Source organism: Cannabis sativa, chromosome 3, assembly GCF_029168945.1.
Source record: "Cannabis sativa cultivar Pink pepper isolate KNU-18-1 chromosome 3, ASM2916894v1, whole genome shotgun sequence".
NCBI classification, from domain to species: Eukaryota; Viridiplantae; Streptophyta; class Magnoliopsida; order Rosales; family Cannabaceae; genus Cannabis; species Cannabis sativa.
In genome coordinates this window covers 5194779-5209294 of record NC_083603.1, presented here as the reverse complement: position 1 = coordinate 5209294, position 14516 = coordinate 5194779, and the positions used below count along the sequence as shown (strand labels likewise).

The following is a 14516-nucleotide window of genomic DNA, read 5'->3' as shown; positions in this document are numbered from 1 at the left end:
GAGTGTTATTTGTGTTCTTTAATTTGTTAGTTAAGCCTACATTTTGGTCTGGGTGATACGTACATTTTGGGAATATGAGTACAATTGAGTGGGAGCGCTAATCATAGATACGGAATCTATAGCTTTTATCTAGACATAGAATTGAAACGATGATTTCCTTCGAGCTTGGCTAAACAGAGATAAATGGTTGAGTACTCATTTCAGTGATTATATTAGTTCACTGAAATATCATTTATAGGTGGCTAAGTATTTTCAGAATAAAATACATTGAAAGGTGTAACGGTAAATTAATCCCTATGCAATGTAGATTATCTATAAAGGATCATTGATTATTGGGATTATAACAATGAATAATTAATAGCGTATCTATATCGTGGAACATATAGAGCGTTCTATGTAACTGAGAGTGTCATTCCAAGTTCTATAGTGGTTTAATGAGGAATTGATAAGTTAGTGGATTTACTTGGTAAATTCTAGATCTGCTTATTAAAAGCTCGGTTATATAGGTCCATGGTCCCCACACTAGCCGAGACAAACTGCTTGTAAGACTCAGTTAATTGATTTTAGGTAATCAATTATAATTCTAAAATTATACTATATCTAGTTTATGAATTTTTCACTAAGATATGGCTTGATTGTGAAGAAATAGTATTTTAAGGTTAATTTATTAATTAAGAGACTTTATGGAGTCTAATTAATAAATATTATAAATGACAATTTTATTTGATAATTATTTAATTATTAAATAAATAGTTTTGACATTTATAGGGTTGAAAGTACAAAAAATGGTATTTGTGAAAAATAGATAAAATAGTTGAGAAAAATGGCAAAAACCAAACTAGTGTAGGGCCCACTATGTGACCGGCCACTAGGTGGTTATTTTACTCTAATTTTATCAATTTTTTATTCCAAATAATTCAACTCTAACCCTAGTGGAAATTAGTATAAAAGGAAAACTATGGTCTCATTATCCAACTAATGCATCTCAAGCTAAAAATCTAGTTTTTCTCTCTAGGTTCACGAGACCTCTTCCTTCTTCTTCTCATAATTTTGAAAATACTATAGCCTTCTTCACAAATAATTTCAAGCCTTAGTGATTGAGTGCATGTCCACACATATCAAGTAAGTCCTCAATCATAGTGTGTAAGACTGTGAAGAATCCAAACAACAAGAAGGAGTTTCGCGTTCAGATCTTGGTGATACTTTGCTACATAAAGGATACATGGGTTAGAGATTTGAACGGAAGGAGTCATTTAATTCCGCTGCAACCAATGTAAGGTTTCTCATACCTTTTATGTATTTATTTTATATCATTTTAGAAGTTCATGTTTATGATGTTAAAAACATACTTGTTAGTAAATCTAGATCCTGGTAAAACATATTCCAACATTATCTTGATTTGGCAAATTAATAAAAGTTTTATCTTTCTTTTCAAAATATATATATGACAGTATACTTTACTACAAAATTTTGATAAATTGAATAATTTTATGTGTAGAAAATAATTTTTAATTAGTTTATTACACAAATTTTTTCTTTTCTACTATTCTTTGAGTAGAAAATAAACGGAGTCTACTTTTCTATTGTAAATTATTCTTACTTTTTTTTAGAAGAAAACCCCCCCAAATTCCACCCTAAAGAGCAACAGTTCTAAAAAAGGAGGAAGATAGAGATATCATTAAAAATTCATGACATCAATCATGATTAAATTTTAAATACAATCCAGATAATCAGAGCACTAAATTTTGCTAAATACCATAGATAAAACAAACTTAGTAAAGTTGTCGGCCACAAATCGTAGAACAATTAGCAAGACTCACATGATTAAAGAGAGCAAAATTACAATATATGTTACAAAGAACTAAGCCTGACGAATCCAAAGGAATATTATTGTTAATATTATTAACCACATTAAGACAGTCAATCTCGAATTGAATATTATCTAGACCAAACAATTAACATTGAACTCCCACATGTCGAAGAGCAAGAGCATCAACAACTTCAGCCTGAAAATGTCCAATCATGTGCCAAATAATTGAGGCAAAAACAAACCAATGGGTATCATGAATAGTCATACCTATGCCACAAAAACCCTCTTCACATGTAAAGTCGTATCAATGTTGACCTTGAAAAAGTCCACTAAAGGGGAGACCCATCAAGGCACAATAAGAGGAAAGAAAGAAGACACGTGGAGCCCTGTTGCCCTCACACAAAAACAATCTCTTTTGGTTTCAAAAGAGACTTTTGATAATCGCATAAAAAATCACGAGCCCAATTGACCACCAACTCAGGAGACATTAAAGAATTATTACGCACATTTTTATTTCTCCTATACTAAATTCTCCATATAATGACAATAGCTTATTTTACTTGAGAGATTGGCAATAAGTCCATAAAAAAGTAAATAAACTAATAAAATCAGTATAAGTAACCAAAGGGTCTCCAAGATTAAACTCATAATGTTTTTGGCACTGTGAAAGAGAAGAACAACCCCACAAAACATGATGAGTAATTTCCTCCTACGCATCACACAGAGGATAAAGACCATCAGTTAGCATGCCATGCTTATTCAAATTAAACTTGGAAGGGATCTAATTGTTTGATATTTGTCGTGCAAATATTTTAACTTTAGGATGAATATTAAGGTGCCAAAGTTTCATCCACCATCCAAAGAAACCATGTGAAGAAGAAGGTTTGTCACACTCCAGTAATCGAGTAGCAAACCAGTAACCACTCTTGGTAGAATAAAAGCCAAAAGAATCATGACCCCAAATCAATTTATCACTAGATGGAGCAGAAGGCCAAGGAAAAGAAAGAATAGCAGAAGCTTCATCATATTACTCTTACTCTTATATTCTTTCCAACTAAAACATACTTTAATAAGGGAATAATAATGGGGAGGTTGATTTTCAAGGAAACCAACCTGGTGTAGGTAATCAAAGTATTGCAATGGAAAAGGAAAGTTTGAATAAGGATGCGTTGTTATGGTATTGGAGAGTAAAAGATGACGTACTGAGCTGATTGATAATAATGAGGTGATTGACTTAGCTAGGCGCAATATGGGCCAGGTAGTTGAAGGACAAAATGGGTCAAAAAAACGAATTAAAGGTGGGCCTTTGTTTTCAAGCCCACCAATCGTTATGAGCGTTATAGCCTGGAATTGCCATGGGTTTGGGAACCCATGGGCTTTTTAATTCATTAAGGATCTTGTGGTCCAAAAGAGGCCCAACTATTTGTTTTTGTGTGAGACTTTGTCGAAGCAAAGATTTAGTGGAGAAGTTGCGTGTGACTCTTAGCTTTGATGGTGCGCTCTAAGTTGATCTCTAAGGGAAGAGTGGGGGAGTGGCTTTGTTATGGCGAGTTGAGGAAGAGGTTCAGGTGTTGGAATATGGTTTTAATTATATCAATGTGGTAATTACTGGTGAAGATTGGGGGCCGTGGAGGCTCATAGGTTTTTATGGTGAGCCAAATAATTTTTTAAGGAGAAGAACTTAGGATTAATTACGATTTTCAAAGGATAAATTCGGGTTTTGTGGTGCATTATTGGTGATCTTAACAGTGTCGCTTCTCAAAATGAGAAAAAAGGAGGTAACCCATATCCTAATTGGTTGATTATTGTTTTCTGTGATACACTGTTTAACTGCGGATTGCACGATTTGGAGTTGTATGGGTATCCATACACTTGGGAACGTAGCAGAGGTTGTACGGATTGGGTGGAAGTGTGTATCAATAGAGGGTTGGTGAATCAACAATGGTTAGACTATTTTCCATCTGCTAAGCTTTTGAATTTGGAAGTATCTACTTCTGATCATTGTCCTCTTCATTTAGTTCATGTTAATTCTATCGTGGTTGCTCATCATTGCGCTTTCTGTTATTGGCTTAAGGAGCCCCTGTGCTTTAAGATCATTAAGGATAGTTGGAATTTGTATTCAAGTAATACTATCCTAGAGAAAGTGAAACTTTGTGGGGATGTGTTGCTAGATTGGGGAAAGGATTATACATGTAATTTTACTCAAAGAATTAAGAATTGTAAGTTGGAGATTCGTAAATCGAAGAAGGGTCGTGATAGGGTGTCGGTGGATAATTATAAATAGGCTGAGATTAAGTTGAATGATGTCTTGTTATAGGAGAAATTTTTGGAAACAAAGGAGTAAGCAACTTTGGCTCCATGAGGGAGATCGAAATTCAAAGTATTTTCATGATATGGATACTTCAAGAAGTCGCAACAATTCTATTCAGAAATTGAAAAAATCATGTGGTGTGTGGGTGGATTGGCAAGGTGATCTCTCTTCAGTTGTTATTGAGTATTTTACTCATTTATTTTCTCATTCAGTGGTTAATTTTAAAGAAGTGTTGGAGTGTACGCCTGTTACTGTGTCTGCTACACAGAATTAGGTTATGCTTGACACGATTTCAGGAACAGAGGTTAAAAAAGCTCTATTCCAAATGAATCTAGACAAGTTGCCTGGCCCGAATAGTATGGCCTCGTGATTTTATCAAAATATTGGAATACTCTTGGTACTGGTATTGTGAAGCTAGTTAGGTATTTCTTTGAGGAAGGCTATTTCCCTCAAGCGTTGAATGAGACTAACATAGTGCTAATTCCAAAAAAAAAAAAAAAAAACAGCCAAAATTTATGAGTGATCTTCGGGCTATTTCGCTATGTAATGTGCTTTGCAAGATTATTTTGAAGGTTTTGGCTAATAGATTAAAATGGTTTTGTCGGATGTAATTTCTGATACGCAAGAGTTTTTTTGTCGGTGCAATTGATTTCTAATAACATCATGGTGTCTTTTGAGATAATACATTATTTGAAGAGGAAGAGGGTTGGTAAGGAGGGCTTCATAGCTATTAAACTGATATGAGCAAAGCCTATAATAAAGTTGAATGGTCTTTTCTAAAGCATTTGCTCTTCGTATGGGGTTTAATAGTCGATTGGTGGCTTTGATTATGTTTGTTGTCTATACTGTTACTTATAATGTGACACGTGTTATGGGGCCAATTATTCCTAGTAGAGGGTTGAGACAAGGAGATTTGTTATCTCCGTATTTTTTTTTTCTGATTTGTGTAAAGGGTTTTTCATCCTTATTGAAAATTTATGAGCGAGTCCCATATGACTTAAAATAATAACTTTTAGGAAAAATTGTTAACTAATCATAAAGTGTTACCTTTAGGTGGTGCTAGACACCACTAGTGTCCAATAACAATGCTCATATATTTAACCCATTTTTATAAAAATAAACTCTAATGATATGCATAAAGTGATCCAAAATTAGCACATGTTAAGAGTATATCCAATATAGTGCTTAAAACGTGATGTATTGCTATATTTTAATACACTTATGAAAAATTGCTACTTCAATGGTTTTCTAAAAGTGTGTTAAATATGGTATATGCTAAAGGTTGTGTCAAATTTATCACACAATAAATATTACTTTTTTATTTACTATAGTGTCACTAATTATTATGATTCACTGACTTTTATAAAATTTTACATTCATAATTTATCTTATTACCATCATTTAAACAATAAAAAATTACCATTAAATAATTACATAAAATACTAATTTTTGTAATTTTTTTACAATTTTACATTCAAGTTTTTTTTTTATTATTTTATATATTTACGGTATTCTATAAAAACACAAGAAAATATCAAGAAAATTACATGAAAGTAACAAGAAAATAACATTAAAACATCAATAAAACAACATCAAAATAACATAAAAAAAATAATATGCAAATAACAAGAAATCGATAATAAAATAACAAGAACACAACATAAAAATACACTAAAAGAACGTATTTTATATAAATAAAAACTACAAAATCGTAAGAATATTGAATATTCGTACAAACCGTATTTTTGTAAAATTTTTTTTTGTTATTTTTGTATTTTTTTAAATTATCCTTAATTAATTATTTTGTACTTATTTTACATATTGTTCATTGAAGCATAATTATAAATAGTAGACCAAATATAACACAAACTCATTTTTATGTCTAATTTAGCACAAAATTTAAATCTTACATTGGAGATGGTTTGAAAGTTATGCCAAATTTGACACAAAATATAGCATAGGCTAAATTTTATACCACAATAAATATCAATTTTTTATTTATTTTTTTACCACTTATTAATGTAATTAATAACCTTTTATATTCTATTTACATATTTAATAAGGTTTGTATATACTTTCAATACAAATTTAATATTTTGTTGACTTTTTTATACCTTTTTATAAGAAAATATTAATTTTACCTTAATACATTGGAGCACTATTATAAAATTTGGGTCAAATATATCATTAACTCAATTTTTAAGCAAATTTTAGCTCAAAAAATACTAATAAATTTTTCTTTCATCTTCTTCAAAATAGATAATTGGCATTGAAACTCCTTTATATTTTAATATTTATGCAATTAACTCCATTTTTTTGTAATACTAACTTAACATCACTTTTATTTGTAAATTTGAGGCATTAGTTAAATTCTATCGTTAAATGTTAACTGAGATTCTCACTGTGTACACGTGCCACCAAAACCTCAAAGTCAATGAAAATATGCCACGTATACACTTGTGCAATCCAATTAGCATTTAACAATAGAATTTTAACTGACACCTCAAATTTGTAAACATAAGTGAAGTTAAGGAGCATTTCTACCAAAAAAAAAAAAAAAAAAAGAAAAATTAAAAGATCAATAAGTTGAAGTACATAAAAATTTAACTTTTTACTTTATTAAAGCCACTTACATTGCCATATAATATTATTACTCATTTTAAGGCAAAATTGATTTTAAGGACAAAATGGTAATGTTATCAATATTCTTGAAAATGACCCAAAATGGACTCTAAGACTCAAGAAACTCAAGACAAGACTCCATGAAGATTTATTTACATTTTCTACAAGTTCACACTTAAAATTTCTAAGTACGAAATTTAGCTCACTAACTTGTGTGACAAATTATTTCACAAAAATGATATCTAAAATTTTTAAATAATTTTTTAAGATCGCATATCATTTAATTAAGAGAACAAATTTAGAATTTCTGAAATTGAATAAACGGGTAAAGAGTTATGATCGTTTTAAGACGGAAAAAGTGGTATTTTGCCACTATGCTATTTTCGGCTAGCCATTTGGCAAACAGTGAGGTGACCCATTTGTCCTAGTAAACGGTTACTCGTTTGTGAAATGATGAAACGTCTTCCCCAGTATTTCTCTCGAAAAATGCGCTAACAGCTATAAACGACTACTTTCTTTCCCAACTCTATATAAACTCATTTGTTCCATATTTTTGAGAGTTGACTGAGCATTTATTGAGTATACCTAACACATTGAAAGTGGTTTTGAGATCTCCCTAGCATTAAATCCTATTAAATATTTTTCACACATTTGAACCAAAATTTGTATTTATTTATTTTTAAGTGTACTTGCTAATCACTCTAGGTTCTTCATTGCATTACTACATTTCTAGTGTGAATTTACTTGTAATCATTAATACATTTCCACATTGTGTTGAGGTGATGTTGATAGTCCTTGGCAGATATGGCACTTTGCAGATTTGATTGGATCGTGCAGATTATATTGGATTGACTATTTGATGAACACCCATACCCCCGAGGGTGAGATAGGTAACTACCCCGTAAAGTTGGTTAGATAGTCACCTCCCTACCTCCCCGAGGGTAGGTCATCTACATAGGGGTGGTAAGTTAGTCTAGGGGTTAACTCTTACCCCTACACTCTTATAGTCTTGGTCTCACACCCTACCTGCATATGAACATGAATAGTGAAATAATTGCTCTAAGTATCAAGACTATATACTACCAAGCTCTGAATATAACATGAGAATCAAGAGGGAGAAGTCCTAAGGATACGACCCTGGAGTAAGTGCTACCCACCATAGGGTCAATCAGCCAAACTCTATCCCATGAGGTACCCCACGTAGCTTGATACATCCAACACTCTCCCAGCATCATCTAATCACACATGAAGCTCAAAGGGGGTTACGAACCCATAGAAATAACAAATATTACCGTAAGAATCAGACCTCAACCATTCCCGAAAATTAAGAGAATAGTTGAGATATTTTAGCACTAAGGTCGCGTCTCCTGAAGTGAGATGCACCAACCCTTCCCCTATATAAGGGGTCACACCTGACCTGGGAAGGGGATCCAAAAATTATCACTCAAAGAGCAGAAAATTTTCCATTAATTGTTACTTCTTGCTTTCAAGAACTTGTTATTGACTTTGCAACTCAAATTAGTAAAATACAAGGGGAGTAAACTATACCAATACTTGGGGCTAGAGCTGTACATAAACTATCGTAAACTGTCCAACCCAAACAACCCGCCCAAACTAAACAGAGATAACCCGACGAAAAATGTAAATTGAAAGACCCGGCAAAAATATAACTTGCCAAATCTTTATATTGGCGGGCTAAAAATAATACTGATTCGCCCAATTAACCTGAACTAACCCGACCAACCTGATTAAGAAGGTTTTTTTTTTTTTTTTTTTTGTATATATATTTTTATTATATATAGTTTACATATACTATAATTTATATACACATTTAAAAAAAAGTTTAAACTACTATATATTTTTTTTCATGGTGTTAGATTTGAACTTTGAATTCAATCTATATATTTGTCTCATTATATCAATTAATTAAAATATAATAATTGAATGTGAAAAAAAATACTGGTGCTCAGTTTGGGTGGGTTAACCCGACCAAATCGACCAATTCATTGGGCGAGTTAAATTTTTTTTCTTAATTGGGCGGATTGCACTTAAATTTTTGTGACCCAATCTTTACGTTGGGTTGAATAAAATGTAACGTAAACCGACCGATACACACTCCTACTTGGGGCCAACCTCTTCAAATTTTGGTGTCATTATTTACATTTATTACTCATGTTTTGGTTTAAATCTCATTTATTTCATTTCCGCGTCAACTGACTAAAAATCCAGTCAGTAACTTGTATTGCATACATTATCCAATAAATACTTGCTTTTAAGACATAAACCCTAACAAAGTGTTAATGAAACTATTTTAAATTATGAATTAAAGTTTATACATTATTTCTATATTTGTTCTTGTTACTTGTTTATGAAATTTTGTGTTAATTATCATCTTGTTAATGTTTGATCACTATTAATTTTGTTTTGAAATGAAATACCACTTTGAATACAAAAGATGTTGAAGATAAACAAAAATAGAAATATTAGAAATGCTACAACCAAATTGATACTGAGAATGTCTAGTAACATAGTGTGCTACTCAGTTTGTTGATCGTCTTATGAAAAATAAATTAACATTAGACAGAGTAGATAATAAAATCTAACAGTCCTTGATGAGTAGGCCGAAGAGGAGCTCATGGGTTGATGGCCTTGAATGGCTTGTACCAAAACCAAGTTGTCAATCTCAATCTCGACATGTTGCCACTTGTTGCTCTTAACCCAACTCAGAACCTCTTAATTTCCAATGGCCTCAATGACTTTACAAAAACACTTCAAGCTGAACAAATAAATAAATATACAACCCAAATAAAAAAAATTACACAAATACCACTTACACACACTTTCGACTCAGGATACATGCTTCCTGGGCAACCATCGCGCAACCACGCAACAACCCAACGCAACCGAAACGAAAATTCAATTAGAAAGAGAACCACTATTAATTCTGGCGAGTTCACATGAGAAGACAACCAGCATCAATCAAAACATGATCTGTTTCAAATTCATGAAAAAAAAAGTGTAAAAAAACTACTACGAAACTAAAATTCAACTGGAAATCCAGTTTAATTTGCATAAAACTAATGTCCTGACTTCAATTTTCAGATCTATGAAATATAGATCTCAAAAAGTTAAACTGGAGTTCCCAAACAATCTAACTCAAGTATAATAAAAAGAAATTACATCAATACTATAGTAAAATGTTTATCCTAGTGTATTTTCGTTGTTTTTCCAAATTTCTAATAATGAATTTGTTCATATTAAATCATGAAGAGACACGTAGATAGAGTTACGTGAAAATACTGTTATGATTTTTAGTGTTTCATAACAGTTGCATAAACATTTTGCCAACAATTATTTTGTCTAATTGAAACCTTCGTCTGATGTAACTTTGGGCCCACCACCCTTCAACCATTGTCTGATTCTGTAAGATGTATTTTGATAATTAAAAGCACATAAAATATATAAATATTATCCATACCTAATGAATATATTTTTATAAATAAAGTGTCAAAATTTAAATATTCCATGTAATAATTTCTTTTCTTAGACTAGATCGTCCCTAATAGTAAGCACCAATAAAATATTTTAGCAATTCTATTTTTGAATGGCTAATAGATTCGAATTTTTTTGGTCTCCTAATCTTTGCTCTTTCCAACTTTTTTTTATCTATGGGAATAAATAAATATATATTAAAATATCAACTTGGACAAACACCACATCCGAGTAAAAATATATAATATATTATATATAAATATTTCACAACTAATAATTCTCACAAAGCCACATAGCAACGAAAAAAAATCACATCTTTACCAAAATCCAATGTCCGGATACCCACAACCGCCCGGAGGATACGGCTACGGCGGGAGGCCGCCGCCGCAAGCCGCCCAACCATACGCCGCGCCGCCATACGGCGCTCCTCCGCCACCACAAGATCATCAGCACCATCACCAACAGCCTTCACCAGCTTACGCGAGTCCCTACGCTCAGCCATCGGCTCCTTACAATCCAGATAAGCCACCAAAGGACAGCTACTCTCCGTACGGCGGAAGCTCCGGAGGTAGCGCGTATCCACCACCGCAGGGGTACGGAACCCCATTCGCTTCGCTTGTGCCTTCGACTTTCCCTCCCGGTACGGATCCCAACGTGGTGGCTTGCTTTCAGGTGGCTGATCAAGACGGAAGTGGCTTAATCGACGATAAGGAGTTGCAGAGAGCTCTCTCTTCGTATAATCAGAGTTTTAGTCTCAGAACGGTTCATCTTCTTATGTATCTTTTCACCAATTCGAATAGCAAGAAGATCGGTACATCTTTTTCTCTCTCTCTTAAAATTGATTGTTCTGGAATTGAAATTAGGGTTTCAGAAGTTTACGAATCGATGAATTTTTAGGGTTTTCGTCGGTTCGTTAAAAGATCTGAAACTGAGTCGTAACTCGGGTACGACTGAGTTGAGTCGCTCGTGGCGCGTTAAGCCTGGTCTTCTTCTTTCATGCTATGAAATGACCGATATACCCTTAGAGTTAAAATTTATTTACATATTTAACCCTTTGTTTTCCGATACTTTGTGGTCCCTACAAAATCAAAAAGTAGATTAACGACATTTACATATTTATCACGTGCAGGTCACGTGTTTATCTTAATGTTGACTTTCTTGCTTTATTAAAATAAAAAATGTTGACTTTCTTAATTATTATTTTTTCTCATTCTAATTTTTAATTTTTTATTAGGTCCAAAGGAATTCACTGATGTTTTCTACAGTCTTCAGAGTTGGAGGGTAATAATAATTAATTAATTAATCTAAAGAAATGATTTTTTTTTCTTAAATTTAATATTTTTATATTGAGCTGAGAATAATGGTTTGTTGTGTTAATTTTTCAATAAAATAGGGAATATTTGAGCGATTTGATAGAGACAGGAGTGGCAGAATCGACATGAATGAGTTGAGAGAAGCACTTTTGAGTCTGGGATTTTCTGTTTCACCAGTGGTTTTGGATTTACTGGTCTCCAAATTCGACAAAACTGGTGGCAAAGTCAAAGCCATTGAATATGATAATTTCATTGAGTATGTTTATCCTTTCTCCCATTTTCAATTTTTATTAAGAGTAATTAACTTTTATATATTAACTTCCTTATCTTTTCTTTTTGGTAAAACCCCTTAATTTACTTTTCCTTATAAATTTAAGGTGTTATTAACGTTAAATACTAATTGAAAAATTTAAAGTAAAACTTCGAAACCAATACAATAATAATCCGGTTAGTATTTAACATTTTGGCATTTTGTCACCAAAAATAAATAAGGGGTTAAGTGTAAAAAATCAAAACTTAAGAGGTTTTTTCTGAAAATAACCCTTTTACTGTATTAGTATGTGTTTTTGTTTATTAATCTCTAAATTGGTTTCCTTTTTTGTTCTTTTGGGTGTTAAAAATCAGGTGCTGTCTCACTGTTAAGGTAAAGATTTGAGTTTGGAAATTTGTTTAGTGAATTACATTTTGTTTCTTTTTTTTTGTCCATTATATTAAAATTGATTTGGTATTTTGGTTTCAGGGATTAACTGAGAAATTTAAGGAGAAGGACACCAAATACTCTGGTTCTGCAACTTTCAGTTATGAAGCTTTCATGCTCACTGTACTTCCTTTCCTCATAGCTTAATTGAGGTGTTTGTTTGTAAATCTTTATGGAGCTAGATTTATATGTTGTAATATCTAGTGTATTATATAATATTATTATTGTATGTGCTTTTAACAGATTTGCCATTTTTTTTTTTAATAAGGCTAAGAATCTGATTATATTATGATTTGTGTTAGTATGTTACTGTGGTTTTATTTTTATTTTTATGTATTTTTTTATATAAAAGGTTACTTAGGATAAATTGATTGTTGAACAATGTCTACAAAACCAGTAAAATAATTATAATATTAAGAAGTTGGTATATTTATGATTTCAATGCTCATGACCAGAAATGTTAAAAAATAATAACATAAGGTAATGATTGCAAATTCTACATTTCAATTGAAGCCAAAACTATCTAGTGATATGAGAAATGAAAGAATCCAATTCCATCCTAGAAACACCACCTTCAGCAGTAGCCTTTCTCAACTCAACACCCAATTTCTCAGCTCTTTTCCTAATCTCATCACCTTCATCAGAACACATCAATCTCTTCACAACATTCTCAATCACACAACAACTCACCAACCCATCTCTATTCCCACCCAATTCCCCAACACCCAAACCAACTTTTACAAACTCAGTAACCAAAGCAGCATTCATGGGCTGATCTGAATGCATAGGCCAAGCTAATAAGGGCACTCCAAGACTCATACTCTCAAAGCAAGAATTCCACCCACAATGGCTCATAAACCCACCTGTTGATGGGTGCCCCAAAATCTCCAATTGGGACACCCATTCCCTCACCACCATTCCCATTCCTTTAACCCTTTCTTCAAACCCTTTTGGAAGTTGATCACTTCTTCTTCCTCTAATTCCCTCTTCTTCATTAAAAATATCACCTTTATCTGCATCTCTTAAAACCCAGATGAAATTCACTCCACTTTTCTCTAACCCAATTGCTATTTCTTCAATCTGTTTGGTTTCCAAGAAAGTTGTAGTCCCAAAAGAGATGTACAAAACAGAGTTGGGTCTCTGTTTATCAAGCCAATCCAAGTAATAAACTTTCTCTAATGATGAATCACCATTGATATTGAAGAACACTGTTACAGTATCTAAAGGCCCAATTGCCCAAATCTTCATATCATCATCATCATCATAATTTCCCACCTCTTTCTCGGAAATGAAATCGAGAAAATCACTTTCAACAACTCTACAAGAGTTGTAAAGATGACCAGATTTGTTTGCTTTCATAAAAGGAACTTGCTTTTCTATAAAAGCCTCAAAGCTTGGATCTAAAGTCCCATCTGGAGAGGGAATCTTGGGCTCAAAGCTGCTTTCTCCAATGGCGTCTCTGATAAAAGCAACTCTAGAAATAGCAGAAACACAATGAAAAACATAAACCTCCGAATTGGGTGCTATAAAAATTGAATCTTGAACGACATAGCTCATCATAAGATCATGAATAACGACAACTCTTTCGGCTGTCGTTTTGAGCTTTGTGAGGAGTTCTGAGAAGGGTTTTCGAAGCTGAATTGAAGCTTGGAAAGATGGTATGAGATGGTTTGGGAAATTGTTAGGAGTCTTGGTGGGTTGAGGAGAGAGAAAGTGTGGAGTTGGGAAATCATGAAAATGGATTCTGGTGGCTAAGTTTGGAGTTGGAGATCGAGATTTGACCTGGGAATTGTGAAGTGATGAGCTGATGTAGTGGACTGGGATGTCGTATGAGGATGAAACGACATGGGAAAGTTGAAGGAGTTGGTTTAGGTGGCTTTGAGCTAGGAATGGTACCATTAATACTATAACTGAGTGTTGTTTAGAAGAAGAAGAAGAAGAAGCCATTAATGGAACCTTGTTTAAGATTTTCTCTTTAGTTTGATAGTCTATTAGGGACTTGCTTATTGTTTGTAGTACTTATATAAATTAATGAGAGAAAAACAAACTAATATAGATCATTGGAATGAACGAACGTGGTTTTCCTAGAAATGGGATAACGTTGGGTTTTGTTTTGAAAGTACAATGACAAAGCTCGTGCCAAATTTGTGTTGAATCTTTACATCATTTCAATTCAATAGCATATCAAATTTGTATTGAATATTCATGTATATATATTTGAATGAAATGTGATATTTATTCAAATACTTTCATCAAGTACAATAAACTTCA

The 14516-nt window shown here is 32.7% G+C and overlaps 2 protein-coding genes across 2 annotated transcripts; one reads left to right on the top strand and one right to left on the bottom strand.

Moving 5' to 3' along the window:
- Positions 1–10460: 10460 nt before the first annotated feature.
- On the top strand, positions 10461–12554 carry LOC115710108 (calcium-binding protein CBP). Its single transcript, XM_030638442.2, has 5 exons — positions 10461–11046; positions 11470–11516; positions 11629–11804; positions 12173–12191; positions 12288–12554. Exons 1-5 carry the CDS (start codon positions 10566–10568, stop codon positions 12390–12392), a joined length of 828 nt encoding a protein of 275 aa, XP_030494302.2. The 5' UTR covers positions 10461–10565; the 3' UTR covers positions 12393–12554.
- A 79-nt stretch (positions 12555–12633) lies between these two features.
- LOC115710083 (zeatin O-xylosyltransferase) lies at positions 12634–14492 on the bottom strand. The gene has a single exon (XM_030638407.2). The coding sequence runs from the start codon at positions 14190–14192 to the stop codon at positions 12765–12767; it is 1428 nt and encodes a 475-aa protein (XP_030494267.2). The 5' UTR covers positions 14193–14492; the 3' UTR covers positions 12634–12764.
- Positions 14493–14516: the final 24 nt, after the last annotated feature.